Source organism: Lethenteron reissneri, chromosome 40, assembly GCF_015708825.2.
Source record: "Lethenteron reissneri isolate LAM-NWPU_2019-01 chromosome 40, ASM1570882v1, whole genome shotgun sequence".
Classification (NCBI taxonomy): domain Eukaryota; kingdom Metazoa; phylum Chordata; class Hyperoartia; order Petromyzontiformes; family Petromyzontidae; genus Lethenteron; species Lethenteron reissneri.
Window position 1 is genome coordinate 12261557 of NC_083818.1, and position 26621 is coordinate 12288177.

The following is a 26621-nucleotide window of genomic DNA, read 5'->3' on the forward strand; positions in this document are numbered from 1 at the left end:
CGCCCCACCAAGGTGCTGCACCTTGTCACGCACATCAATCTTCTCCGCTTAAATGAAAGTTAAGTTAAAGTACTGTGCGAAAGAAGTTCAATATACCTACAAGTGTTTACGCATTACACATATCCGATGCTTGGTAAATATGAACTGCACCATGATAGGGGGCAAGGGCTTGGGTTTGACGAGCCTCACGTCACAGAGCAACTTCAGATGCAGTCCCAGTTGGATGCTGCAGTGTATCGCTGCAAGTTGTAATGCATGGTACGATGACTTTGTAATAACGCCGAATAGCAGCAAGTGAAAACGAATTACAGGCCAGATTCACACACTGAAGAAATAGCCAAGTATCACCTTGGCCAAAAGCCCCATTGTTGGTGATAAATACGGAATGTTTTTGCCAAAGAAATGACTGAAAAATATTTTTTCCCCAATACATGAACTGGGCTAATGAATAAAGCATATAAATAGGTGGTCTAAGCATTGAACGAGAATAATAAAGGACTGTGGAGTGGACGTGGAGATGTCTCGGGATAAGAATGAGTCAAGGACGAGGAGGGCAGATCTCAAATGAGAGGGAACATGCCAGGCAGAAGAATTGGGCCTTGTCTAAAATAAACGCACTCCATACCTGAGGACTCATCATCTCCCCAGACGGGCAGGGGGGCCAGGGATTCCACTGCAACGTCCAGAGGGTCTCCGCCCTCCAGATACAACATGTGCTTCACTGCACAGCCCTTCAGCTCTATCACACGAAACTCCTAGCAACAAACACGCGGGCACATTCATACATACAGCCCCGTTACACAGACTCACTGTAGTGTTTTGTCCCGTAACGGACAGTCAAGATGTTATTTTTATTATTACATATTTTTATTATTTATTTTTACCTACGTGACTTTACCGAAAAAACCTAAGAGTATGAATCTTTGTAGTCACGAAAGCTTCAAATCAAGATGTGAATCGTCACAAGAACGTGTGAATCTAGAATGGCTCATACTGCTCACAGAACAAAAGCTGTTTGTTGCGTAGTTAGTACGCTACTGGGGACAACACATCTCTCTGTGCCATGTACTTTCTCAAAGATGTCTGTGATCTTGGACTTCTGTTTATGCCCAGTCCATGACTTTACTCAAGAACTTTGCATTAGACGCTTCCGGTTGCATCTGATTGTCTAGTATTTATGGCAAATCGTGTCATTTCTTGCATTACATTGTTCAGTTTTCCATGTAGATATCAAGTTCTCACACTCAAAGTTGCTATCCGTCTTATGTTCGATCGTCCCCCATGGCTGAGCGGCAGCAGTACAGCGTGAGAGGCACACCTTGCCAAAGAGGAGGAGACGGAGGCGGTCGGAGTAGCGAGCGCTGGCGTGGTCTGGGCTGAAGGTGACCAGCAGTTCTGTGTCTCCGCCCACCGGGATGATGCCCTGCACTGGCTGCACGCTGAAGACACTGAGCCCACTGTGGTTCTGCGTACCTGGATCGTGGGGAAGCAATGTCACAGAGCAGTTGGCACAGTCTGGAGTGAACGCTGGGTATCTCACCTGCTGTAACATTGAGCTTACTAGCACGCAGAGTTAGAGACACCGAATAGCAGAGGTAAACAATGCAATGTGCCTGCTGTTAAACAATTTACAAAGTTAAAAGCATGTAATTACCAAGAGCTGAGATATATTCAGAATTAATATGCCAATTCACCTTATAAAGGCAAAGCAAGTGTCCAGAAAACGAGTGAACACCATCTAAGACATGAGTTTACATAATGTTAAAAACACAAGATAATGTGATTGTTATATTTGTTGTGACCCCTAAGTGAATAGATTAGGTGCACGATCTTGAGCGACGAAGGCTGTGGAGCGATGGAACTGGCTCTCGTGTAGGTCCTGGATGGATTGGTGCTGCATCGCGAGGCCTTCATCTAGCGGTGGATAAATCACGATAATTACTGATGATGATGGTTATGGTTACTGTAATGTGAGCTGGCTCGCATTTAACTCAAATCCATTTAAAAGTCGGCCCATTAAAGCCAGGCGTGGATGCTGCCGTGGCATGGTTCGTGTTCTGGGCACTGGCGTGAGTGCGAGCTTCTGGACTTGCCCACTGATGAGCTGCTGCTGCTGCTGCCCCCAGAGGGAGCGAGGATTGGAAGCGAGGAGTGGAGTCCGGGAGATTCGCTGTCCAGCGTCAGCAGGAATGACACTGGCACCGAAGAGTCGTTATGAAGCTGTGGAGAACGGCACAGCTTTCATCGTCGTTATACAAACCACATATAGATATGTACGAATCGTACTTTACAATACTATTCTATACTTGACACCATATACGCTTAGTTTTGTGCATGCACACCACTGTACATTTGAAACAAAACTCTATACAAAAACTGACCAAAAAGATCCAACTTTGAGTGGTTTTAACCTGATCCCAGCATCCACGGTGTAATTTAAAGCACACGGACGTAAATATGTAAAACTATCTAATAAATAATGTTTTTAACATACTGTGGTACCCATTATGCCAAGCTGCTCAGAGCGCTTATGGAGGATACTCATTAGGTTAGATGTTACTTTTCTAACAAGTGTGCAGTCTACGAAAAGTAATTTGTTTGAATGTGAATATCATTAAAACTTCATAAGCCATTTAAATGGCCACATTTGGAGAACCACTCATAATAGCCTGATTGTTCTCACTAAATTCTCATCATAGATTGATGGCTTTTATACTAAACTTTCAAGGACTGCATTCGCTAAAAATAACCCAATAGGCTTCTGTAGTATTGGATTATTGTGAAAATACGGGAACAACAAGGGGCAGTGATGCGTGTGCCCTGTGTTGAGGTCGCTGACCTTGAAGCCGGCGCTAGCAGTGCTGCACGATAGCACCGGGCCCAGGCTCAGGCAAGGCTCCTCCAAGGAGCAGGTGACCAGCGGGAGCTGGGCCCGCCCCACCAGCGTGAGGGTGAGCACCGCACCACCGGCCTGCACCTCCAGCCGCTCGTGGAACTGTGCGCGCGTCCACAGCAAAGACAAAGATCTCCTGTGTAGGTAGCCTTTTAACACACTTCTGGGGGAAGTGCTGTTAGCGAGCACCTATTAAGGCTGGCACGGAGGAGATGGTGAGGCCAGAACCATGGCCAGCTGTCTCTGTCTCTACAGTGCTGATGTTTACAATATTGCACCAGATACTCATTTAAGGTTGAGTCGACCTAGAGGATGCCAAATACTATTACCGTTATACACCACTGGTGTTAATCGTGGCCAAGAATTGATCACACTTTGGTATGTTCGTGGCACGGCACGCTAACTACTCCCCCACCGCTCACACCATGCAAAACATCCACTTACATATACTGTACAAAATCTAAACCTATGTAGCCTTTTAGACGATTGAGTCACGTGCAATTATTAAGCACATGCACACTTTGGTGGCTTGTACAAAGACAAAGGTACCTTTAGAGATGCTATTGTAAAAATGTCTCGTGTTGCAGAGAGCGTGGTGTGGTGCTGGTGGCTCCGAGCAAGTGGTGGAGTCCTCCCTACCCACATAGCTCCATCAAGGTTGAACCAGCAATTCTCAACATTGCAACCAATTTCCATGTAGGTCAGTTGCAGTCTAATTAAATGGCAGAGGAGTACATTTTTGGTGAAAGGGTATGTGGCCAATGTATAAAATTAGGTCAAGGGTCGAGAGGAAAGTCAGATGTAGCTGTGCCCCCGCACCTCCGATTATCACGGTCGGCTACATACAGTGCGAAAGAAGTTCAACGTACATGCTAAGGGCCGTCTGGGGGGCTGCAGCAGAATGCCACGCGGGGGCCCAATTATTCAGGAATCACAAAACACAAGCCCGTTATGTATGTGGCCCAGGTTAAATTACCTGTTGTGCATCCCTCCGCCCCCCACCGCTCGCCTCTTGAATGCCCGTGAGTACCTGTCGCTGCTGCAGGGCGGCGAAGGCGAGCACCAGCGTGTGCGTGCAGCCGGGCGAGATGGGACGCAGGGCGTTGAGCAGCGTGAACGGCCCCAGCGGGTCCAGCAAAGAGCACGTCGGCTTGGGCACGGCTGCGTTAAGGGACTGACTCCCATTGCCGAGCATCGTCATAAAATCACCGCTGCACCAACGGTGAGGGCTGCGGTGAAGCTCGGGGCCCGGCAGGGCACGTCAAATAGGACAAGGCGGGTTGTTAAATGGATTAGTTTCACGCCAGTCATTGTGTATCCACCGCTTCATGTAAGGATCCCTTTGGATTGCACCGCTGCCGTTGGTCTTGAGCAGCTGAAATTCAACAAACTCCCACACACTGCTTTATGAAAAAAAAGCAATCCATTGATTCTTGACTTAAAGCTTTCGTGACTGCAGGAATTCATATTCTTTGGTTCTTTCGGTAAAGTCACGTAGATAGAAAATAATAAAAGGTAAAAAACCACGACGTTTTGATCGCAACGCAAGTGATCGTCCTCAGGTGAACAAATACAGCTGGCGGACCGTTGAGAGGAATATAGTCTCTCACTTCTCTGAAGAGACGCCGCGACACCGAGGTAATACCCATCGCTTTATTTTTGTTTGCATTCTGACCACAAGTATTGTGATTAATACAGACGTAATTAGCCGATGTATTCCTAGCTCTGCGATCTTTCATTTACTTGCAAATTCCATCTCTACGTCCGCCTACTCCAAGCATATATAACATTTGGTTGCAGTGGCTCTGCTTTGGCTCGAGCAGCCCTCTCGCTATATTCCTCTCAACGGTCCGCCAGCTGTATTTGTTCACCTGAGGACGATCGCTTGCGTTGCGATCGAAACGTCGTGGTTTTTACCTTTTATTATTTTCTATCTACGTGACTTTACCGAAAGAACCAAAGAATATCAATCCATTGATGTGAACCAGACAGAAATGTCTTCGCTATTTTGCTGTCGACTTGAACATGTGAGGAATACAATTTGGGAAGAGATGTCTTTATGTCAAGTTTACTCAACAATACATTGATTCCAAAGCGCCAATATGTGTGTGTGGTGTGAAAATGTCATGATGCTCAGTACTCAATCATTCTGCCTGCTTTGCCCCAACTCCGTTGATTTTTTGTCCATTCTCATTTCCCACTATCGCTCTGTTAATCGTGTAATGATTATGTGCTGCACAACATTTTAGAGATGCAGTCACATTCAAGCACTTGATAAATACAAATTCTAAATCCCAAGAATGATGATCATAGTAATAATGTCATTTATCCAGCCATACCTGAGCGTGTCTTGAGACATGTTTTTAGGAAAGTGCTGCATTGGGATGTTTGGCCAGGTCTCTTGTAAGGCAGGGTTTGCATTGTGGGAGGAATGTGAAGTTCCCAGAGAAACCCACGTACACACAAGAAAATAACATTTAAAAGTCCGCACATATGGGTTTGCGAACCCACCTGCTATACTGCCATTTCCTAGCCACCTTGCGGCCCAGTGGCTTACGGAGTTTGGCAAGTCTATGCTATTCACCAGTTCTTACCTCCAAAGTGTTGGATTTACAGGTGTGTGCCACCATGCTTTACACGTTTAATACCAAACATAACGTTTACCACAATACTGGTCACAGCTTAATACTATGTGGTTAGCCTCACCAAGGAGCTTGCTGACTCGCTTTTAAGGATACCTTCAGATGCTGGTTAGAAATGTTCTCTACTGTGATCCGCTTTGTCACTGTCTGACCTGCAGCAGAAGCAGCAGCAACAAGCAAACCTCACGATCATGGGAAGGGCAAGGCTATAACCTCCATCACTGTGATACTGATATAGCCCACGTAATACAACAATCTACATGAACTCTATACGATCGCATGCGTGGGAGTTCTCCAAATGCTCTGGTTTCCACATTTATAAACACTCATTACTTGGCTGAAATCATTTTAATATATAGAGGAGCGCAGAGCTTGGGCAATTATTGGTGCCGGCTCAACGCCTGATTGCCTTGCTACTTGGCTGTAGTTGAAGCAATGTTTGTACTGTCATGCAATGCCCTATTTACACGCAGGATTTTTTTCTTTTCCAGGCATCATATCAGAAGTACATTTAGACCTTTGACCATCCACATCTTTGGGGAAAGCCTTTTATATTGCAAGTCATGAAATCGCATCACAGTTCTGGGAACAAATGTGATGTTAGGCTCACGTAGTGCTGTTGGTCAGCTTTTTGGAAATCCTCATTGACATTTAGATTTATGTCAAGTGAGGTCTTTAAAGGGCATGTACAGTTTGAAACAACTGTCTGGCATGACAGCACAATGACTTCTGCCTTGCGACCCACAGCACCGCGAGGAGCACGAGTGGATAGCCGTGCCAGGCAGCCTCACCGATGCATGCTTGCCCAAAGTCAAGGGTGGTTCGGCCGTTGTCAGAAACGCAGATGAGCGGCGGGGACACGGCTGGGCAGTGCACCTCCAGGTACAGAGTGTTGTGCACACTGAGGCGAAACGGAGGCCCGGCCACCACATAAGCACACGGGGGGAGCCACACACAAGGCAACAGCAGCAGCAAGGCGTATGTCCCATTATACCACTCCGGTGATGTCACGGCACTAACGTTTTGCGATGTGTGCGAGCGACATTGGAGCGACGTCGCCAGTGTCGTGATGGTATTCCTCACCACGGCTTTAAAGTGGTTTTTTTTCTCGAGAACAAAGTATCAAACTTGTGTGGGACAGCCCAGGACACGCAGTCTTGGTATGTATCTACTCTAGGTGTGTATCTAGAAGGGATATCTGGCACAGTATTTATGTGGCAACTTCAGTGCTAGTTAACCATTGTAACATTAATAAACTATAAAATGGTATATCCATTTTCTTTACGGGCACGAGCAGGCTTTACATTTTGTTGGTAATGAGAGCTACACGGCTTGGGGAGGCCTTCATCCAGCAGTTGATTGACCATGGCTAATGATCATGATGGAGAGCTATAAGTAGCTATGAAATATCAAACCTTGATACGTTATTGCTAAATGTGAGCCTCACAATCATCACGGTTGGCTACGTATGGTGTGAAACTTTTTCAACATACACGTGTTGTTCAAGTGTGTATTACCTTGCTTTCTAAAGTAATAAGAGGTGCAGGAGTTTTGGGTAGGCCCCATTCAACCTGCAATGGGGCCTTAGCTTGTGTTTGGCACACTCGACGCGTCAGCAGCACCGACCTGCACTTGAGTTGCCCGGGCTGACTTTGTGAAAAGGCATTGCCGCTGACCACAAAGCAGGCGACTGTGTGGGTGCTGTAGCTCCCCGGGAATTCCCTGAGTAGAGAAGCGCGGGCAGCCACCAGCTCGTCCTCCCTGGAATGCAAAGCCACGTGGGACGAGCCACTGCTGCATGAATCAGAATATCGGCGGGGCCCGCGTTGCGGACAGACATGCCAGAAAGGGTCAAAAGTGCCAGAACTACAGACCCGGGTGGGAGGCCTCTCCAGGTTATCACATTTTTTTCTGGGGGCCTATAAGTCATTAAATTTTAGTATAGATTTAGGTCACGGTGCTACATGTCTAATAACTGAAGCGTGAGGTCTGGAATTATTTGATGTTAGTAAGTTCACTGCTGAGCAGTTAAGTTTATTTTGTTTATCTAGGTTAGACCTCAAGAGACCAGGATAGTCTAATTTGCAAGAGTGGCCTCGCTAGGGTTGGTGGATCACACAAATGTCGTGAAACTCCCTTCCCGTGGGTGTTGAGGTGCCATAGCCAAGGTTGCAGGAAAAAAGTGATAAGGAAAAATGTGGACGAATACCCATCTGTTTCACCTGCATGGGATAGTGTGTTGCCTCCTCACACGGGTGGATTTTCTCAAGGTGCTCTGGGTTCCTCCCACTCGTAAAACACTCATTAATTGGCTGAAAAAAACCTTCATAGATATATAGAGGACCACAGAGCTTGGGGAATTGTTGGCACCGGCTCACCGCCTGACTGCTGCCTTCCCACTTGTCTGTGATTCCTCGCGCTGCGTTGTTGTTTTCTTTGTGAGTTTGTGAAAGCTGTGTGCTTTACAAGTTGCAATTATTCTTATTAATTGGTCTTAAGGTGGCTGGGTAGTACAGGCGGCTAAGATTATGTCTGAGCAATGATCCGGCATTGTTTATGAACCGGGTTTGAATCTGTGCACGACTAAACGTAAAAGCATCCAAATATAACACAATTTTAATAACATTGGACGGTATGAAAAGGTGCAGTATGATTATAATGGACCAAATCAACCTGACAGGACATCTATGTCCCGGCCGTCGTGGTTTTTGACAACCACAACCAAGCAACCCAACATGCGTGCAGACAGACGCTGGGTTGACACTCACTTGCTTAAGACAGGCTCCACAAACACGTTTCCATTGACAGGATCTGGTGTGGCGTGCGTTGTGTGGTTTCCTGGCTCCTTGCCACTCTTTTTATGTCCCTCCTTGAGTCTTTTCTTGTTGATGAGCGGGCCCTTTTTTCCAGCAGGTTTCTGAGTAGAGCATGTGCCATGGGATGGTGAGGAAGAATCAAGCAATGAATATATTTGACGAAGTGTGCAGTTCTCATTGCTGTATGAATCCTGATGCTGCTGGCTAAATTATCACCGATTCATCAGTTGTGTCAATTCTTAAAAAAAAAAATCAAATCTCCAGAACGGGAGAAATCAATCATTTGCAGTGAAATTTCTCCTGAATTGTGTTCAATAAACGGAAGGCGTGTTCTTAAGCGAAATCTTACTGATGCTGCTGTGGGGATCGGTTGTGCCTGTGAGGAGGCAGAGAGCTTTGCGATGCTCTTGGCTTTGCGAACTGCAGACAGCCTCTCCATCTCCTCCAGCACCTGCTGCTCGGACAGCACTGGCCGGAACAGCAGTCGCACGAGCTGCTTCTGTGAGAAGACGTGGAAAAGGGAATCGTTGTAGATAATGGAAAGATGCAGAGACAAAGATATACAGCAGCGGCAAGGGAAGAGAGAGAGAGAGCGGCGCTCATTTCCGTCTTGAGCACCAGTTCCACATGGCACTCAAAATATTGACCTCTGATTTCTGATTATGAGTCAATGGTACGAACCACAGTAAATATTAAGGGGTGTCTAAAAAGTGAGGGGACTGAGGTCCACATAGTTCTGTGGATGTACGTACACATATGTACGTATATACGTATGTTGAACTTCTTCCGCACCGTACGTAGCCAACCGTGCTAATCGAATGTGCGGGGGAAGGACAACAAATTTCAGAATATGCTGCGGTAAAAAACGTGATTAAACTCATAACGTGCCACTGTGGTACGACAATCTTAAGCAGTAACGGCAGGTACAATATCGCCACGTGTGAGGAAATAATCAGAATACCCAGGGAGAACAGGGGCGAGTCATTGCTCCGCACCATTGACTCAGAAATCTGTATGATCCAGACTCTGCGACTCACTAGTCCCGGCGCCACGGTGCCCACGGCGGGGGAGACGCTCAGCGGGCAGTCGGGCGGCACCACAAACTGGAAGGAGGTGGGGCCCACGGGCGCCACATCCCCCCTGCCGACGCGGGGCACGGGGTGGCTGTACTCATTGGCGCTCGTGTGGGAATTGACGACGTGCAACGACGCCACCGACGTGTCCCCGACGGCCGTGGCTCTGAAGCGCAGCAGGGAGTGGGACAGCTCCAGTGGGGGGTGCACGCCCGTGGCCACGCACCTCAGCTGGAAGTCTCTGCCACACACGAAATGTATTGGTCTACAGCTTCTCTGGTCGTGAAGTATTAATTACGGACAAATTTCATGACCAGCATACAAGTAGCAAGGGTAGTCATTGTGTCGACTGTCTAAAACGTACCTGTTAGTGCCTGACTTGCAGGTCAAGTCAAACTTATACTCTTTGGCCTTTGTGGCACTGAAGATGATGTCGATGAGCACTGTGTCCAGGGGCAGCACTGTTCCAAAGCCGTGGTTCGGCTGCACGTCCACGTACTATGCGGGCGGGTGAGACACTCGTGTTAACGCCGCACGAGTCGCCACGGTCCGAGGAAACTGTTGAGCACAGCGCCCTAAGGGATGTGCATTAAGGTGGTGCTCACATACTCATCTGAAAATTCCAAGTCTCTCCATAGGACGACCACTGGTGACTTCCCCACAATTTAGTATTCATTTTAGGGAACGTGGAGAGATGATGAGCTGAGTCAACCCCCGGTCAGGAAATTAGCTCTCAACCTCCAATTGCTCTGTCACTGAGCCACCCGCCCTGCTCAGTATGAAACACGCACTGTTGTGTTTGACAGACATTCAAAATAAATGCGTTGCCATGAATCCACAGCCCCTGATCTCTTCATTTCGAGCGTGCAACACAAAGGCACAGCCCTGAAATCACTTGCTGCTGATTTTTCTGGAAAAAGGGCCTCCACTGGAGGAAGCTCTCGAGTCTCAAGCGTATTGTGGCCTCATCGTACAGGCTGCACAGATGCCTTGGAAGAGATGCATTTGGTATGAGACAGTAAATATAGTTTTTTTTTTACAAATTCTTTCTTGAACCATATGACCCCAAAATGTGACAGAGAATCAAATTGCGAACCCGACTTGTGACAAGTCAATGAATCATGTGGGGTTTATGGAGAGGAAGGTGATTTTTTTTATTTTTAAGAGGCTGCAACTGGGCTCGTGTTGTCAGGTAAGTTATAAATTGTACCTCGGGGATTGTTACGAAGCCAAAGTCCTGCGCCAGGATGGAGTCGTTGGTGAGTTTGACTGTGGCCTTCACCGATTCAAATATGGTGCAACAGCCAAAGTCGATGACCGCCCGATCGAAGTGCAGGTCGGACGACGTGATGATGGCGTGCACCGTGAAGGGTACGGGCTTGGTCTGGGGAAACGAGACGCGGCGTTCTCAACACCGTCGGCGAACCTGGCATGCCCCCGTGAGGAATTCTCCTCTTGGGTGCTGGAGAATGCTGCCTTCACAAAGTCAGGAACCCCCAATAGAACGTTGTGTGATTTCATTACTATTATAGTAACATTCGTTTACCCAGCAAAGCATCACCGAGTCTCAGTACTTTTGTTCATGAGGGCCCTGCCAAATTTTCATTGCAATGTCGTTATTCATAATCCCATTTTGAGTCATATGCAGACACTCTTTGAGCATTGAAATGTTTGGCCAATACCAGTTACGTTGTATGTTCTTGTCAGTTTTTACCTATGGGAAAAAAGCAGAGAACCCGGAGGAAACCCACACAGAACGGGTGGGAACATACAAACTCCACACAGAATGGCACCGAAGTTGTCAATTTAACCCAGGCCCTGCTCACTGTGTTAGCACTGTGCCACCGCCGCCACCCTGCTGCCCACGTGTGGGCAATATTTACACGAGTCGTGTCTCAGTGACCACCACAAATCTATATTTTTATCCAAGATCTCTCAAGAGTGTTGCATTGATTTCACCCATTGCTATATTTTTTATTTCGACAAGACGTGCTTTAACGTTACAGCGTGGAGGGCTGACTGAACAAGGGACTGCAAAAGCAGACAGCCAAAATCCTCACCTGATCTCCAACTCGAATGAGTATAGGTGCTTCTAGCACACACGTGTCTTTATCAAAATATCCAGGTGCATCCACAGCCATGCTCTGTCTGTAAAAATGTACACGCACACAAAAAACATGAGCGCATGTAAAGACACGCAAATTTCAAACACATTCTAAATAAACTCTAGTTTCATGGGTTAATCCAGCCTTGCTTGCACTACTCATGTTTCTGCTTACAAGTAACCAGTCAAAATCCCTGTCTCTGCTGTGCTGCAATGAGTCGACACTCAGGTACTACGTATGTTCTGATCTCGTATTCGGGAGCGCCATTACCTGGGGAGGAATTTGAGCTGAGCGGAGAACGTGGACTGTGCTTGGATGTAGCCGTTCTTGGGCAAAACCTCCAGGTAATTCTGCAGCTGCCTGCACACTTCAAACTTCAGGCGAAGTGCAGTCGTTGCTCTGGCAAAGCACATCAGTGGATCACAAGTAAATAACGTTTTTCATCACAGGTCAGCCAACCAAGAGGTGGATAGATGGTGTGAGACAAGACCTACATTGCAGTGCGATGACAGAGAACAGGCTCATTAATGCACACATGCTTTATGCAACACCCCACCTTCATGTGCCGTGTGATGAATGTAGATGATGCTTCTGCAGTGATATTTCACAGGTTTCTCCATAAGGATACATTCTCTACCAACAGGCTCTCAGTTGAATTAAATTAAAACAAATCAACCATTCAGCATGGTCTGTGAGTGTGCATTGCAGGTGCTGGACACACCGGTTATGGACCAGCACGGAGTCCTGGTAGAGGCGGTCAAACGTGCAAATTTTGAGGTCCACGTTCGGCCGCTGGACCCACACGGGAACGTCCACCGCCAGCGCGCTTGCCCGCACCTCCAACTGACACAGTGGCCACGGACACCGTCGACACAGCGTCGCTTGGTGTAAGGGTGTGGGTAGTGAGGTGTCCATGTATCGGTTTTGTTCTGCAGCAGTTGTCAAGTACACTCGTGCAGCTGGGCAACAGTGGCATCGCTTGGTTAGCATTGGCCCTGGGGCACGGAATGAAATGGGTCCCTCAATCCAGTGCCCCGCTTCCCCGCCCCCCCCCTCCCTTCACAATTGGCACTGGTGCAGTTGCACCACCTGCACATCACTACGCAACTGCCGGGTACGGGGGCACATGCCTAATATCAAACGCTTTGGAGTCAAGGGCTGGCAGCATCACACACACGTGTGAAACTGGGCTGTGAAGCGGCCAGATGGAAGGACATAAAATAGATTGATATGCTCATCTGTGCGGACCTTGAAGTGTTATCCCCACAAACGCATGGGTGTGTGCCAAATACCCAGTGCTGACCAAACATTCCAATGGCAGGCCCTTCTGAAAACAAGTCTTGACACTCAGGCTTTCCAAACTAAATACAGGCCATTATTACCATTATATAATATATTTATCCAGGGTTTTTTCATTTACACTACAATACACCAGGAGGTATTCGACATCTTGTCAGTCGAGTTCTCAGTCTGTTGTCATTTCCGCCAAGCGTGGAGGTAAGCAGCCGCCACCCCCTTGAGAGAGGCTCTCACGCGTGGGGAGCCGGGGTCGGTGAAGTGGACGTGGAAGGTAGCGCGGGTGTCCCCAGGAACTGTCGGGGTGAACACCACCTCCAGCTTCACGTAGCCCAGTCCTGGCAGCTCGCCCTCCACCACCTACACATACACACACAGCAGCTTCACAGCCTGGCACCTGGGCCCCTTCAACCTATGGGCCCCTCTGTCCTCACAGCCCCGGTGCAGATGCACTTGCCTGCACTAGTTGCTGCTATATCTCCTCCCCTACGACGCAGGGAGCTTATTGACCTTTGGCCCGTAGTCTCCTCCCCCGTGTTGACCCCAGCCAAACCAGCAGCGCTCACCTCCCCCGTACGCAGCTCCTCGGGGAGAGCCGGGTCTGGCGTCTCCGTCGCCCTCTCCACGCCACCCTTCTCCGGGCTATTTCTACTGCAATCGCTCTCCACCATTTCTGTAAAATGTGCGCAAAACTCAACATCCATTCGTTACGAGAGACATTTAATGCATGCACATTGACAGTACTTTGTCAATCTCCTGCGGTATGTCTTCCCCATGACATGTCAATTCTGGGGGTTTGACCATACTTCACCACGCCAGTCACTGCAGATTGATAAAAAGGGTGCTAGGGGATCCAAAGAACTAGTTTCGGTATCACTTGCAACTGATGTTAGCCGTGGCTGGGAATCAGACTGGCTACCGGGTCTCCCCAGTGCATCATGTTTACCTGTGCACCACCGCCGGTGACCATAAATGAGTGAGCTATGTGTGATGCAAAGTCCTCAAAGTCAGCTATCGGTCTGTCATTTCTAAAAACATACCAAAGAATTTAGTAAACTACCGTTTGTTGTGCTTTTTCTACTAAAAAAATACACCCACATTGTATTTATCCGTTTGAAAACTTCAATTTCATTCAGTTTCAGGACGACTGTCCACATCACGCAAGGCCATACCCAGAGAGCACTGCTCCGGGGGGGTGGGGATGTTTCAGTGCACCGCACCTGAGCTGTCCCCTGGCTCCCCTTCAGCCTCTGCAGCAGCAGCCTCCGTGGACGCGACCCCGCGCTGGGAACTCACAGAGCCGGCGTCCTCTCCCCCACCACCGGGCGCCACCTGTGCCACACAATAGCAACTTGGTTACGTGAACAAACGTCCACTCAGCACAGCACGTTTGGGGGAAATAAATTGGCTTTGGAGTTCTTGCATGATTCCCCGTCAGACATTACAGCAGCTGTCATGCCACCCACTCCTGTGTACATATGGCAACATTGATCACAACCACAGGTATCTGTGGCTAGCCTGCGAGTAGAGGCGACTGACGGAGACAACAGCCCTACGGGAGTGTGTGTGCTTGCAGGGCCTTGCTGTGGGCTGGCACTGCCACACGTACACGTGGTGCTGCTCGGACCTCTTGTGCCTCTTCATAGTCTGCCTTCACGAAACGGAACCTGGTCCCGAGAGCGCCCCGGTTCACCAACGTGAAGGTCCTCCTTATGGTCTCTCCGACCACGTGGGTGTCAAAGTCAATCTTGGACCTGTCCACCGTCACCTGCACAATACACGCACGCAGTGCCATCGCCGGTATCAGTGCCTGCTGGCAGCGGACACCACGTCTATCATCGTCATCCCTTCAGCCCGTGCTGGCTCATAGATCCCCGTCAGCCACGGTCTTCCCTTAGCAGAGCCTTGCGCTGTACTCACGTCACATTTCTTCGTTGTGCACTGCACTGGCACTGTGAAGGGTCCGCTCTGAGCTGCAAACTGCAGCTCTCCATTCAGGTCCTCGTTTTTCTGTTCGAGAGAGGCAATCGTTTGTAACATTTCATGGACCAGTTTGGCGTAGGCTGAAAATACTTTCCCACCATCGTCATTAACAAACACTGCCTCATAGATGGAAAATAAAGTCAGGCAGTGTTTGTTATTGACCATGGTGGTGAAGTATTTCAATGTGTGCTCAATCATTTGTGACTTTATAATGGTCCAATATAAATGCACCAACATTTTATTATGAAAAGAACAACCCTACTGATATTTTTGTTGAAAAACAGCACTAATTATGGAATAGGTGCCTTGGTTCATGCAATATTTTAATCAGTGACAAGTAATGAACGCACTGCATAGGATTCACCGTGATTCTAATTATTATAAATTATAAATGTGTGTAATCTGAATAGAGTAACATGACTCACTGAAAATAACAACAGGGTCTTGGCCATCACTAACAATAATTAAAAGTCTAAACATTTCAGCCAGCTGGCTTCCTTTCCTGAAGAACTTTCAACTGACTGGTCTTGTTTTTGGAAGAATGCCAATTGGCCAAAACATCTATTTGTCCTCCCAGCGAACGGTAAATATGGGCTTGTTCTGCCAGCTGAATGAGCATGCAAACAAAGCCCCCCTTGGTGCCTGGTCCCTGTGGTCGGAGTCGTTCTCCCCAGGTGAAAGAACGCTCCACCAACAACCCGTGAGAGCGAGGATGACTCGCGGAGCGATGGACACGCCGAGAGCCGACTGCTCCTGCGCTCCGTCAGAAGCCCTCCTCGTGTGGCTGCTGGCACTCACTGTCGCCTCGAAGGTCACCATCAGCTCAAAGGACATTCCTGCAGACATCTGTCCCGGAGGCTTGAACCTGGCGGGGCACACGTTACATGCATTGCACGGCATCCAGTCCGGTTTTAAATATTCAGCAGGGTTGTGTATTATTCTTGAAATTAGCATCTCATTGTTTGCTTGTTTGATCAGCTTTACTTACATAACACTGCCTGCTAGCATCGGATTTGCGATTTAGACTTAAACGACAGTTCTCCTTTGCACCCATGTTTCCCTTGCACAGTAAACGTGCAGTCTCGATGAGCCACCTATCTCGTGTCGTCCTCATAATGGAGGGTCGATGCGCAAGGCAGCTGCTCTCCACGTGTTACATCTTCACCGTCTCTCGCGGACAGTTCCATCCTATTGGTCACATTCTCCCACCGACTCTTCCCTTCCTCTTCCCCTCTTTTTTCCGCTTTCATTTTCCTTTGTAGAATCATCTTGGTCACATCTCCCTCCAACATCTTATCATCAGAATTCCCAGTAATGATTAAACAATGATGAGCTCCCACCCGGTTGTAATTAAAAGTAACTGCCAGGAATGGAGAGGACGGCCAGGCTGTGACTGCTGCATTCACACTGAGAGCGTGAACACAGGCACAACGCTCTCTTGACCTCTCCGCACTGGAAGGTGCCTCTGGCTTTACGAACCGCACACTGACGTAGTCCTCCAGATGTTCGCTCATGCCCTTGTAGCGGCAGAAGTTGCTGGTGTAAGACACGTTGGTGAGAACCACTTTCAACTTGTATATTTTGCCAACATCAAAGTTCTGGGAAGACAGCAACATAAGAATAGTGTTTAATACAGAAAATAGTCACGTGCTAATTGTATCTATCTGATATGCTTGACCAGTCATACCTCTAAATTATTACATCGCTTGTTTAGCCAGGAAAGCTTAACCGAGTCCCAAGACTCTTTTTCAAGAGGGTCCTGCTAAGTTATCGCAGGAGGGAGCAATGCTGCTACGTGTAATCCAAATGTAATAATTTGCAGTTAATGTCTTAGCATCCGGTTGTTTAGGCCTTTTTAAGATTTGGAAGGGAGCCAGAAAACCCAGAGAAGACAGAACAGGGGGAGAACATACTCCACACAGAAAGGTGCCCAAGTCAGAAATCGAACCCAGGACCTCCTTGCTGTGAGGCACAAGTGTTACCACTGCACCACCCTGCTGCTCAAAAGCACACGTAACCTAGGTTTATGTACTTCTATAGTAAATTAGTACATCGGATTTACCGAAGGAACAACATGCTAGAAAAATACTGCTGCCATCATTAATAATAAATACTGCATTTGCAAATAACAAATGATGAGCAATCGCTCTTCAAAACAAAAATAAGTGACAATGCAAATAACTGTGGCTTGTGTTTAAGAAACAAGGCATTGCACAGTATCAAAGCAGGCAAACAAGGCTACAAACAGGCCACGATATGTATAGTTTAAAGCACTCACGTAAGCGTGTGTGGAAAATAAAATACGTATCACGGGCCGGGTAAGCAAGCATCAATCACCCTTCACTGCGCACCGCGAGTGCCAACAGCAGAGCCGAGCCACCGTTGTGGCTTGATTAGGACCTGGCAAATGCTGTGTGTGGCAAGGCCAACAGGTGGCCTGCACAGTGTCACTGGGATGCCCACCTTGAAGGCTATGACGTTGGGCTTGCTGGAAAAGGAGCGGCCCTGAACCGTCAGCCCCAGTCTGCGTTGGCCCTTTGGCTTTTCCTTCAGCACGGGGCCTCCTCCCTCTGCTTTACTGGGTCTGAACGGATGGGTTTTCACGTCCTGACCAGTGGCCTGCTCACAAGCGAGAGTAAATGTTGCAATAAATTATTAAAAGAGGTCTGAATAAATTAACATTACAATAAAGGCCGAAATTACACGAGCTTTTGCAAGTTGTGCACGAAAAGAAAAAGCCTATGACATCATGCCGCTATATCAGTTAATTTCCACATTTGAAATATTTTTATGCTCAAAATGATACAAATTAAGGTTGACCGATGGTGCATGCTCTGTTAGTTTTTTCCAACCTGTCATGGTCTGTCTCGCTGTGTTACTTCAGGATGCCAAAGCCGACTGTTACTCACGCGTCCGTTCGCCACCAGTGACACTCACGGAATCCCGCTTTGTGCTCTGCTCGTCTTCCGGCTCCCAGAGCCCCGGGTACTCGGACTGAATCAGATCATCTTCCTCCTCCTCGTCCCCCGGGCTCCGAGTGGCCATGGCCACTGTCTCCCCAAGTGCACTCAGCCCCGCATGCTCCCCGTCTCCGTCCGAGTCCGGGGAGGGAGAGCGACACCTGAGTGGCTGAGACGTCACAGAGTACAGGTTTCGTACAGGTTTCGTTGTCGAACATACACAGCCCTGTTGTCAATCCTCTGATGAAATACAAGTGGTCCGTAGGGGTTGTTTGACCATACTTCGCCACACTGGTTCGTGTGGGGACCATAGATGAAGCATAGTAAAGTACAACATGGATTTTGCTACCTTGCTGACAAATCTAAAGCAATTAAAAAGGGAAATTGATTTCAATTAGAACAGTCTTGCCTAAAAGCAGATGCCACAAAGCATTGGATTTATTTACAGACAGCCCAGACTGTAGACCCCTGTAGAGCAAGCTCACAAGACACAGTGTTAATCTGGTTCATTGGCCCTCCTGCATTGGTGAAGTAAACACCGGCTGACGATCATCACTTGGTAGGAAGTTAACAGTGGTTGTCCTATGCAGAGACTGGTGCTTGCCACTGGCCCAGAGCCACTTAAAGAAATGACGAGTACTAATACTTGACCCTAGCATGCAGATGGTTTGAACTTTTATACTTAAACATGCTGTGCATTTCCAGGTGAATGTCCACTGTGTGTCATGGGCACACAGACCGGCGCTTGGCTGTTCCCGGTTTCCCCCAGGGCCTCCTCAAGCAGCCGAATGACCCTGGGGTCGGCGAGCCGCGTCCCCGCTGCTCTCTCTGCGTCTCGGGATGCTGTGGCGGCCGCAAGGTGCTGCCGCCGCTGCTGCTGCTTGCTTCTCCGCTTCATATCCGCCTCCTCTTTCAAGATGTGTTCAATGATGTCCACTTGACGTGCCTTGACCTGCTCCTCAAACTCCCTGAAGAATAAACCATGCAGGGCCAGATTTAGGCACGGGTCTTAATGGGACACCACGGCTGTGAATATTTGGCAAAGCGTAAAGTCTTGGTGACTTTTGATGCCCTTGGTTTGCTGTATTACCCTCTGCTAAACACCACATAGCCCCATAGCCTATAACAACCTGCTGCGGTAATTCATGCAATAACTATGCAGGCTCAATCCTGCCTTGCTTCCAAGGTCTCATGAAAAAATAAATAAGCAGACAATATGTCTCCTTCAAAAATCCATCTCTCCACATACAGAATCAAAGTATTTCTTACACAACACATTGGCCACACGTCCGCCTGGTCATAGGCAAATACAGATTCACAGCAGCGCGTACCTTTTTGTCCGTTCAAACTCTTCCAAGCGCTTCCTTTTGAGAAGGACTTCAGTCGGGTTTCCTCCGCTGGCAAGGATGGCGGCCCTCTCCCGCTCCTCCTCCTGCGTCCGAGCCGCTTGCTCCGCCACCTGCCGCGCCCTCAGCGTCCGCAGATTCTCCTGGAGCCGCAACAGCAGCAGCACCGTGTAGGCAGCGCCAGCGGCACAATTGTCAGCGGGCACTCTCGCCGTCAACACTCGGGACCACGCGACAATTGTTATCGGTTTCTTCAAGTCCTACAGTCATCTTCTTGGTTCTTTCGGTAAAGTCACGTAGAAGGGAAGTAATAAAATAATAAAAATAAAACATAATAAAACAATTCTCACGACGTTTCGGCCACAACGCAAGCAGCCGTCCTCAGGTGAAAACCAGGTCCGTCGAGGCGACAGAGTCTGAATGAAACAGCACACGAGCTTGGTGCATATATATAAGCTGGGCGCATTGACAAAGGAATTTGCATATCAAAAGGAATTTAGCATATTTATGGGAAATGCAGGAATGTGATTAGTACTGCATATGCATGTGCATTATGCAGGATTAACAGCATCAAAGGGAGCTGCAGTTACTGCTGCTGCAGCAGCAGCAACTGCTGCAGCAGCAGTAACTGCAGCTCCCTTTGATGCTGTTAATCCTGCATAATGCACATGCATATGCAGTACTAATCACTTCCTACAGTGTCTCTCTGCAATCAGCATGCGAGGGTAATGCCATTGGACAAATGTTTTCTCAACGTAGCTCATACCCTTGAGTTGTGGATTTGAAGTTGTTGCACTGTACAGTGTGTTCAGAAGAGAATCTCCCACCAAAAGAGAAATATATGTGGGGTAAGTTTTTATACATTTTTACCAGCAGACAGTCGTTTCACACATTGTGCTTGGCTACAGTGGACCTTCGCAAGTGGCTAGGTGTGGATTTTTAAACGGTATAAGGCATAGATCTAAGTCAAGACAGCGGATTTGCACCGTGACTCGTGTGGACTGTCAGTGTCGTGCAGAGACCTTGTTGTTTGCGATGCTCTGCTTCAGAGTCATGATGGACTTCAACCTGCGGCCATTGTCCTGCCGAACCTTCTCCTCCTCCTCAGCCTCCCTCTGGCGAGCCCTGTAGGAGGCACACAGTGCACACAGTGCACACAGTGCCACCACCTCAACTACACTTCATGCCTGCGACGTTAAAGCCTATACGTGTATTTGTTAACAATGCCATATTTCATCACACTTGCAACTTTAAAAAAAAATCACATTTTTAAAATAATTATTAGTCTATTAATTTTACAGCAAAAACACATTTGCTGAAGTTTGTTACAATTAATCAGTTATCTCCTTGTCTTGGCCACAAAATCTGGGCTTAGAGTCCTCACCTTTAATAATACCCAGCTATTTCAGACCAGACATGTGAGCAAGTTTATTTTTTTATTTTTTAACGAGGTGAGAACTCTAGAGACAAACATAGTCGAATTTGCAAGAATGAATCTGGGTGACCATGTCCATTATAATTACAATTATAGCAACGCTCTGGGGTGAAATTACAACTTAAATCACATTGTGATTGAAGTCACTACAAAAGACACAAGAGTGGTTGACCCGAGGTTTGGTACAGGCCCTGCTGGCGGTGCGAGCCCTCACTTGGCCACCGTGTCCCTGAGGAAGTGCCTGGCGCGCTGCTGGTTGCGAGCCACTTCCTCCGCCGCCTGCCGCCGTCTCTCCTCCAGCGCCATCATTTCCTGTGAGCGCTGCCTGTGAATAAACCCACGACTTGCATCGCACGACATGCCCAGGAGCAGCAGCACGACATGCATACACATTTCCAAAGTGTTTCTCGGTGCTTTGCTAGCTTATTATTGTACATGCATCAGCCCATCATCCCTCCTGGGTCAATGAAATGAGCACCACTTTGGAGGGAAGTGAACAGTGGTTTTCCTATTGCTCAGTTGAACTTGAACTTCTTTCGCACCGTACATAGCCAGTTGAGCAGGAAATCCATTAAAGGTGTACATGCACAGCATTGTCAACCCACTTCTGGATGAGGGCCCCCCCTTGCTGTGCGGCCCATGGGAGCTATCTGACCATGCTCCACCTCGTCGCTCTCTCTTACCGCTTCCACGCCTCCACGCTCCGTTGTGCCGCGGTGGCTTTGGCCGTCTCCAACGCGATGCGCCCCTCCGCCCGCTCATGCTGCTGGGTGGCGATGGCGTGCTCCGCCTCCTGTACGTGTTGCTGTACCTGGCTAAAGCGCCCGAGCTCCACGTCCAGGGCGCACAGCGCGAGCCTGGAGCGCACGTGGGCAGGCGCGGGGACGTCACATGCACCGCAAGCTTCGTCCACGGGGGCACGTCAAACACACCGCAACCTTAGACCATGGGGGCATGTCACATGCACCGCAAGCTTAGTCCACGCTGCCCCAGTATTCTGGAGTTCCATTCCCCCAGCCATCCGTCATGTCCACTCCTTGCCCCTGTCAATGCTGCAAGGCTCAAGACCGTGTTTAATCTGCCGAAGACCGACTGCCTCTCTCCGTGAAATCAATATATGCCCACTGTTTCTGTACAGCATCTTGGGATGTAGTTGCAATTAGACAGTACATAAATCAAAATATGTTATTGCATTTATTAGTGCCATCTAAAGTGGCAATAATTTTTTTCCTCCTCTTTGTGAAAGAATGTTCATATAGGCTAATAAATTACGACTTTTTTCAGCAGATAAGAACTTGCTGAGAGCAGAAGTCCTGGTTTTAATGTCTACACATTACATTTTCACTGTACCTCGTTCTCCGACAATTCCCACTCACAAAGGAGAGAGAGCAGCCAGTGATGACGATAGCGGTAGTGCGACACTCGCTCAGTATCATGTTCTTGGCAAACAATTAAGTTATTACATTTAAAACTAGATTAAAAGCTTTCGTGACTGCAGGAATTACTCTGGTTCTTTCGGTAAAGTCACGTAGAAAGAAATTAAATAAAAATATAATTAAATAATAATTTTATATTCTTATTTAATTTCTTACATTTTCTTCGGCTTTCTGTTAAAATAGAAAAATTGTTATTCCGCCAAATTGTTAGCAGACTAATACAATTGCAAAGGCAACCTGTCCATTCGCCAGCAAGTCGCTAGGTAGTGTTACTAACCTGAAACAAAAGCGGGAAACATATCTTGTGTTTGCTATAATAGGCAGCTTAGCAGCTGCAGATAGCTATTGACTGTGTTAATGGCCACTGAGTATGACTGGGCAGTGGTGAATTGTGCAGAACGTACTGGTGCTGGGAGATAGTCTGGCTGAGGGTGTCCTGTAGTGACTGCTCTGTATCCACCTCCTCCTTCGTTCGTGTTTCTTGTCTTTGTAAGAGGGACATAGCGGCACTGGAAAAACAAGCATCAGTCATGTCGGTGAACCGTGTAAGGAGGTCATTGTTCATCACAGCTATCGTAGACAGTTCTGTTTGAGTTCAATAGCATCAAGACTACATTCCCTGTCCTTTCAAATAAATGTGTTAGGTCAAGTTGATTGTGTTTAAACATGAACACATGCCTTTCTTTAAATGGCATCTGTTAGTAAATGGCTCAGATTTATACTGTCACTTAAATGCACAAACGACAAGTGAATAAAAACGTTCAATTATAATGCAACTAAAAACAGTGTTACAGATCACTTAAACACACCCTTACCTTTAACACAAACTCGAAACGTACAATCCAACGCACTCGACGTGGGTCTCGTGACATGCACAGTGCGATGCTGCCAATGTGTTAGACAGCGATGTTTAATTGGATATACACGTGAGATTTAATTGTAACTATGTTGGAGCCCACCGAGACAGACAAAACCTCTTCCTAGGGAGAGCGACACCTTGACACCTGATGTGTTGCATGGCAACGTAGACCATCGCGCTTGTAAACAAGAGCGAGGATCTACCAACGGCGATGCTCGTCAGACAACGCCGAGCGCTCTGGCGAGGTGGGCCACGCGGCGCCTTGCGGACGCCGCGTGGCTCCCAAGGCCCTCCTCCTCCTCCTCACGTGCTGGTGGCGTCCGCCGCTTGCCGCATTTGTTGCTGCGTTATCTGCTGCTCCCTGCGGAGCTCCTGCTCCCTCAGCCGGCTCCCTCGCAGCTCCTCTCTGGCAACACAGCAGCAGCAGCGGTAAGCTGGGACATCCTCACTCACACGCCACGGTTTCACTATGACCACAGCAGCTACAGCGCCTCGTGGTTGTACTGCTGCTGTTACGGCATGGGGACTCTGCTGTGTCACCGTGAGGGCGTTCTGACCCAGTCTGCTGAATGAGCGTCTCCGTCTGGCTCTTGGCCTCCCAGAGTTGGTCGAGGTGACGTCGCAGTGTGTACAGCTGAGCCTTCTCCGCGTGTGTCAACCGCACATCTTCCGCGTGCTGTTGAGCCTCCTGCAGAGCAGCGCTGCTGTGCACGTAGCGCACAGTTTTGGTAGAGACGGACATTCCTTGATTATACACTAAACGTGTTGTGTGTGTGATCTACTGGTAGAACAACATGACATGCTCGGTTGTATACAATGGTAGAACAACACGTAGGTAATGGATAAATAATCAGACAGCGGTCTGCTTCTCCGTATAAAATATAAATGGCATGTCGATCAGTCACCCAATGGGTCTTCTGGATATATTTGCTGCAATGAAACAGCCACAGTGTTGGTCGAAGATCTTGCCTGTAACATCAGGTAGCAGAGCAGCATTTGTTTAGCAGGCCACTCTCTGCTGATGCGACTCGCAGTTAAAACTGGAAATATGAAAATCAAGACGATGGAAACCTAATGCTTGTGCATAGCCAGTTCGTATGAAGCGTATGTGTAGTAGGATAAGTTATCAGCACACACATCTTAACACGCGAGAAAAAGATGCAAACGGTCTTCCCACACAGCATTGCGTAACAATGGATTATTCGAGTGGAGGGTTCATTTGTAGAGTTCAGTGACGGATTGACTTGCCTGGAGTCTAATTCCTGGCTGAGAGCCCAAGTATCTCCTTCCATCTCAGCAGCGCTGTGCTCGGCTTCCCAGGCTGAGAGCCACACACATACAACACGGATTCACAGCGCCCATTCATTGCCTGAGCAACACCACCAATGGGAGCTTCATCATCATCACCTCTTTGCAGATATATGTTAGACTTTTACCTGTATGCTGGAGATTGAAAACTATACATTTGGTTAACAGAAAAATTGCGCAGAACTAAACACCATAAATTACATACACATGCTTTATAGGAATATAAACGTAATTTCATGCAGAAGATTAGTTATCTGTTTGCATAGGTTCACTGTATAGTATAGGAGTTATACTTTAAACACAGTGGAGTGGTCACTATGCTCAGTCCATTATGGAAGATTGAGCTTAAAGTCGAGACATGTCCAATTGGGATCACTGGTGTCCAGATCCACTGATGATCCTCAGCCAAGGGTAGACATCATATTCGTATGCCAGTTCAGTTGATTACGTGTTTGCTGTTATATCAGAACATCGGGAAGCTTACTCATGATATGGGACCATTTGGTCCAAAATGGCTCATTCGGGAAGGAAACCACAGACAAGCTGGAAGACAGCCAGATACTGGTGCCAACAATTGCACAGCTGCCAGTAGGGGGAGATGATTGCTAATGTAAAAATCCAACTGAGTAATTTGTGAGTAAATTTTTAAACGTAGTAAATTTGTACCGTGATGCTGGCACTCAGTGGCCTACTCTTGGGAAAGACGTCACAGGATCTTTAGAGGTGGCCTGCGTGTGTCACTTGACAGCCTGGGTAGCCTTGTCAATGAGGTTTTCCTTCGCAAGGGATTTTCCAGGTGAAATATTTCGATGAAGAAAATTGAAAGTGAATTATTAATGCAAACAACGCCGACAATCTACAAAGTGTTGTGAACCGGATTTTGTTAAATTTACTTGAGAATTTGGCTGAGACGAATTGAGATATAAAGCCACTCTATACATTGAGAGAGGATTAACCAGCATATTGCACGGTAATGATTACTTTATAGTCTTTGGGTCTTTCGGTAAAGCCAAGTCGATAGAAAAAAAAAAATCACAACGTTTCGATCGCAACACAAACAATCGTCATCAGGTGAAAAAATATCTGCTGCAGCAGGATGTTATATAGGTTTCAGATGGGTTTAGCCCAAGGGTAAGTGGGCGGGGCTAGAGATGGAATTTGCGTGTAAATGTGAGATCGGAGAGCTGAGCTACCTCCACTACGACGCAGCTGTGGAGGTGGCCACTGCATTGTGAGGGATTGGCCTGCCAATGTAAGCGAACCACCGCAACGGTGGCTGTGCTAGTGAGACATCCAGCTCGTTGCAAAATTATTACTTTCTAGAAAATCCTCAACGAGTCTCAAGGCTATATTTCAGGAGGGTCCTGCTTCATTGGGATATGCTAAACTCCATGAGAGTTTTGCATATGACTGAAGTACTATGCCTAGAAAAAAACCCCAATATAAAGGATATTCTTGATTCTTTCACGGAGATAGAAAATAAAAATGTAAAATAAAAGCTATTTTTTATTTATTTAAATGTTCTATTTATGTGACTTTACCGAAAGAACCAAGAATATGATTTCCTGCAGTCACGAAAGTTTTAAGTCAAAATTGATAAAAAGGAGTCACACTCAAAACCCCACACAATTTTTTTAAACCTACTTGCTGGACTGCCATCTCCTGGTCACCTCAGCCCTGTGGGTTTAAGAGTCTCAAAACAATCTGCACGAGTCATCATCGACCCGTGTCTTCAGAGTGCTGGCTGACACCCGCGTGCAGGACAACACCGCGAAGCGAACACGAACCACAGCCCCCTCCCGACTCGGCTGCCCTCGGCCATCAAGAGCACCTGCACGCCCCTGCTGCTCTCCCCGCTGCCCAGCCTGCTGCTCTCCCACATCGTCATCGGCCGGGCCACGCTCCGTGCCCCGCGTCTCGTCGGCTGCCGCGGGCTCGGAGGCCGCTCCGTCACCCATCGCGGCTTCGCCCTCGGCAAGAGACGAACACTCGTGCGGCTCCTCCACGGGGAGATCCATCTCCTGGGCGGCCCTCCCACCCCACCACACACGCCTGTCAGCACAGCAGCGATTCTTATCGCCATTGTCATGCCAATGGTACATCACGTACATCGGATGGAAGTCCTCCTATCATACTGAACAATGCTCATTTAAACCGCTGGGTGGGCAGAGGCCAGGCCCGGGAGGAAGGGGGTGAGGGTTTAAGAAACTTGCCGCGCCGGGAGAACGAAGCCCGCAGCTCGGGGTCGCACGTCGGGGCGGGCGCTCAACCAGAACGGGCGGCACGAGATCGCACCCCGAGCGTGGTCAGTGTGAAACTTGTATACACATTGTGTCGTTACTATGATTGCATACTGTGCAAGTAGAATAGTGTCTATAATAGTGGGGGGTTTATATATATACGTGTGTGTGTGTGCGTAAAACAAGTATAAGTAGCGTGAGTAGTCGCGATCGTGCCGCTCTTCGTGTT

At 48.0% G+C, this 26621-nt stretch overlaps 1 protein-coding gene across 7 annotated transcripts in view; it reads right to left on the reverse strand.

The window, feature by feature from the left end:
* CFAP74 (cilia and flagella associated protein 74) overlaps positions 1 to 26621 on the reverse strand; it is a 28977-nt gene that overhangs the window by 2245 nt on the left and 111 nt on the right. The window contains exons 1-36 of one of the 7 annotated variants that reach the window (XM_061567865.1): positions 26366 to 26617; positions 25984 to 26204; positions 24093 to 24165; positions 23402 to 23548; positions 23152 to 23250; positions 22390 to 22494; positions 21233 to 21406; positions 20764 to 20874; positions 20137 to 20239; positions 19100 to 19257; positions 18508 to 18736; positions 17746 to 17937; positions 17272 to 17427; positions 16288 to 16406; positions 15607 to 15673; positions 14746 to 14835; positions 14435 to 14593; positions 14046 to 14157; positions 13392 to 13498; positions 13063 to 13185; positions 12251 to 12372; positions 11800 to 11928; positions 11485 to 11572; positions 10635 to 10808; positions 9789 to 9922; positions 9389 to 9665; positions 8701 to 8850; positions 8304 to 8452; positions 7162 to 7296; positions 6327 to 6436; positions 5632 to 5687; positions 3924 to 4043; positions 2840 to 2995; positions 2094 to 2220; positions 1319 to 1473; positions 626 to 755 (exon numbers count right to left, since the gene is read on the reverse strand). In XM_061567865.1, the coding sequence (XP_061423849.1) occupies positions 626 to 755; positions 1319 to 1473; positions 2094 to 2220; positions 2840 to 2995; positions 3924 to 4043; positions 5632 to 5687; positions 6327 to 6436; positions 7162 to 7296; positions 8304 to 8452; positions 8701 to 8850; positions 9389 to 9665; positions 9789 to 9922; positions 10635 to 10808; positions 11485 to 11572; positions 11800 to 11928; positions 12251 to 12372; positions 13063 to 13185; positions 13392 to 13498; positions 14046 to 14157; positions 14435 to 14593; positions 14746 to 14835; positions 15607 to 15673; positions 16288 to 16406; positions 17272 to 17427; positions 17746 to 17937; positions 18508 to 18736; positions 19100 to 19257; positions 20137 to 20239; positions 20764 to 20874; positions 21233 to 21406; positions 22390 to 22494; positions 23152 to 23250; positions 23402 to 23548; positions 24093 to 24165; positions 25984 to 26170 (4723 nt within the window). In that variant the 5' untranslated portion in view covers positions 26171 to 26204; positions 26366 to 26617. Of the gene's footprint in view, positions 1 to 625; positions 756 to 1318; positions 1474 to 2093; positions 2221 to 2839; positions 2996 to 3923; positions 4044 to 5631; positions 5688 to 6326; positions 6437 to 7161; positions 7297 to 8303; positions 8453 to 8700; positions 8851 to 9388; positions 9666 to 9788; positions 9923 to 10634; positions 10809 to 11484; positions 11573 to 11799; positions 11929 to 12250; positions 12373 to 13062; positions 13186 to 13391; positions 13499 to 14045; positions 14158 to 14434; positions 14594 to 14745; positions 14836 to 15606; positions 15674 to 16287; positions 16407 to 17271; positions 17428 to 17745; positions 17938 to 18507; positions 18737 to 19099; positions 19258 to 20136; positions 20240 to 20763; positions 20875 to 21232; positions 21407 to 22389; positions 22495 to 23151; positions 23251 to 23401; positions 23549 to 24092; positions 24166 to 25983; positions 26618 to 26621 lie in introns of those variants that run through there. The other 6 variants (XM_061567867.1, XM_061567868.1, XM_061567866.1 and 3 more) reach the window with 6 other exon arrangements.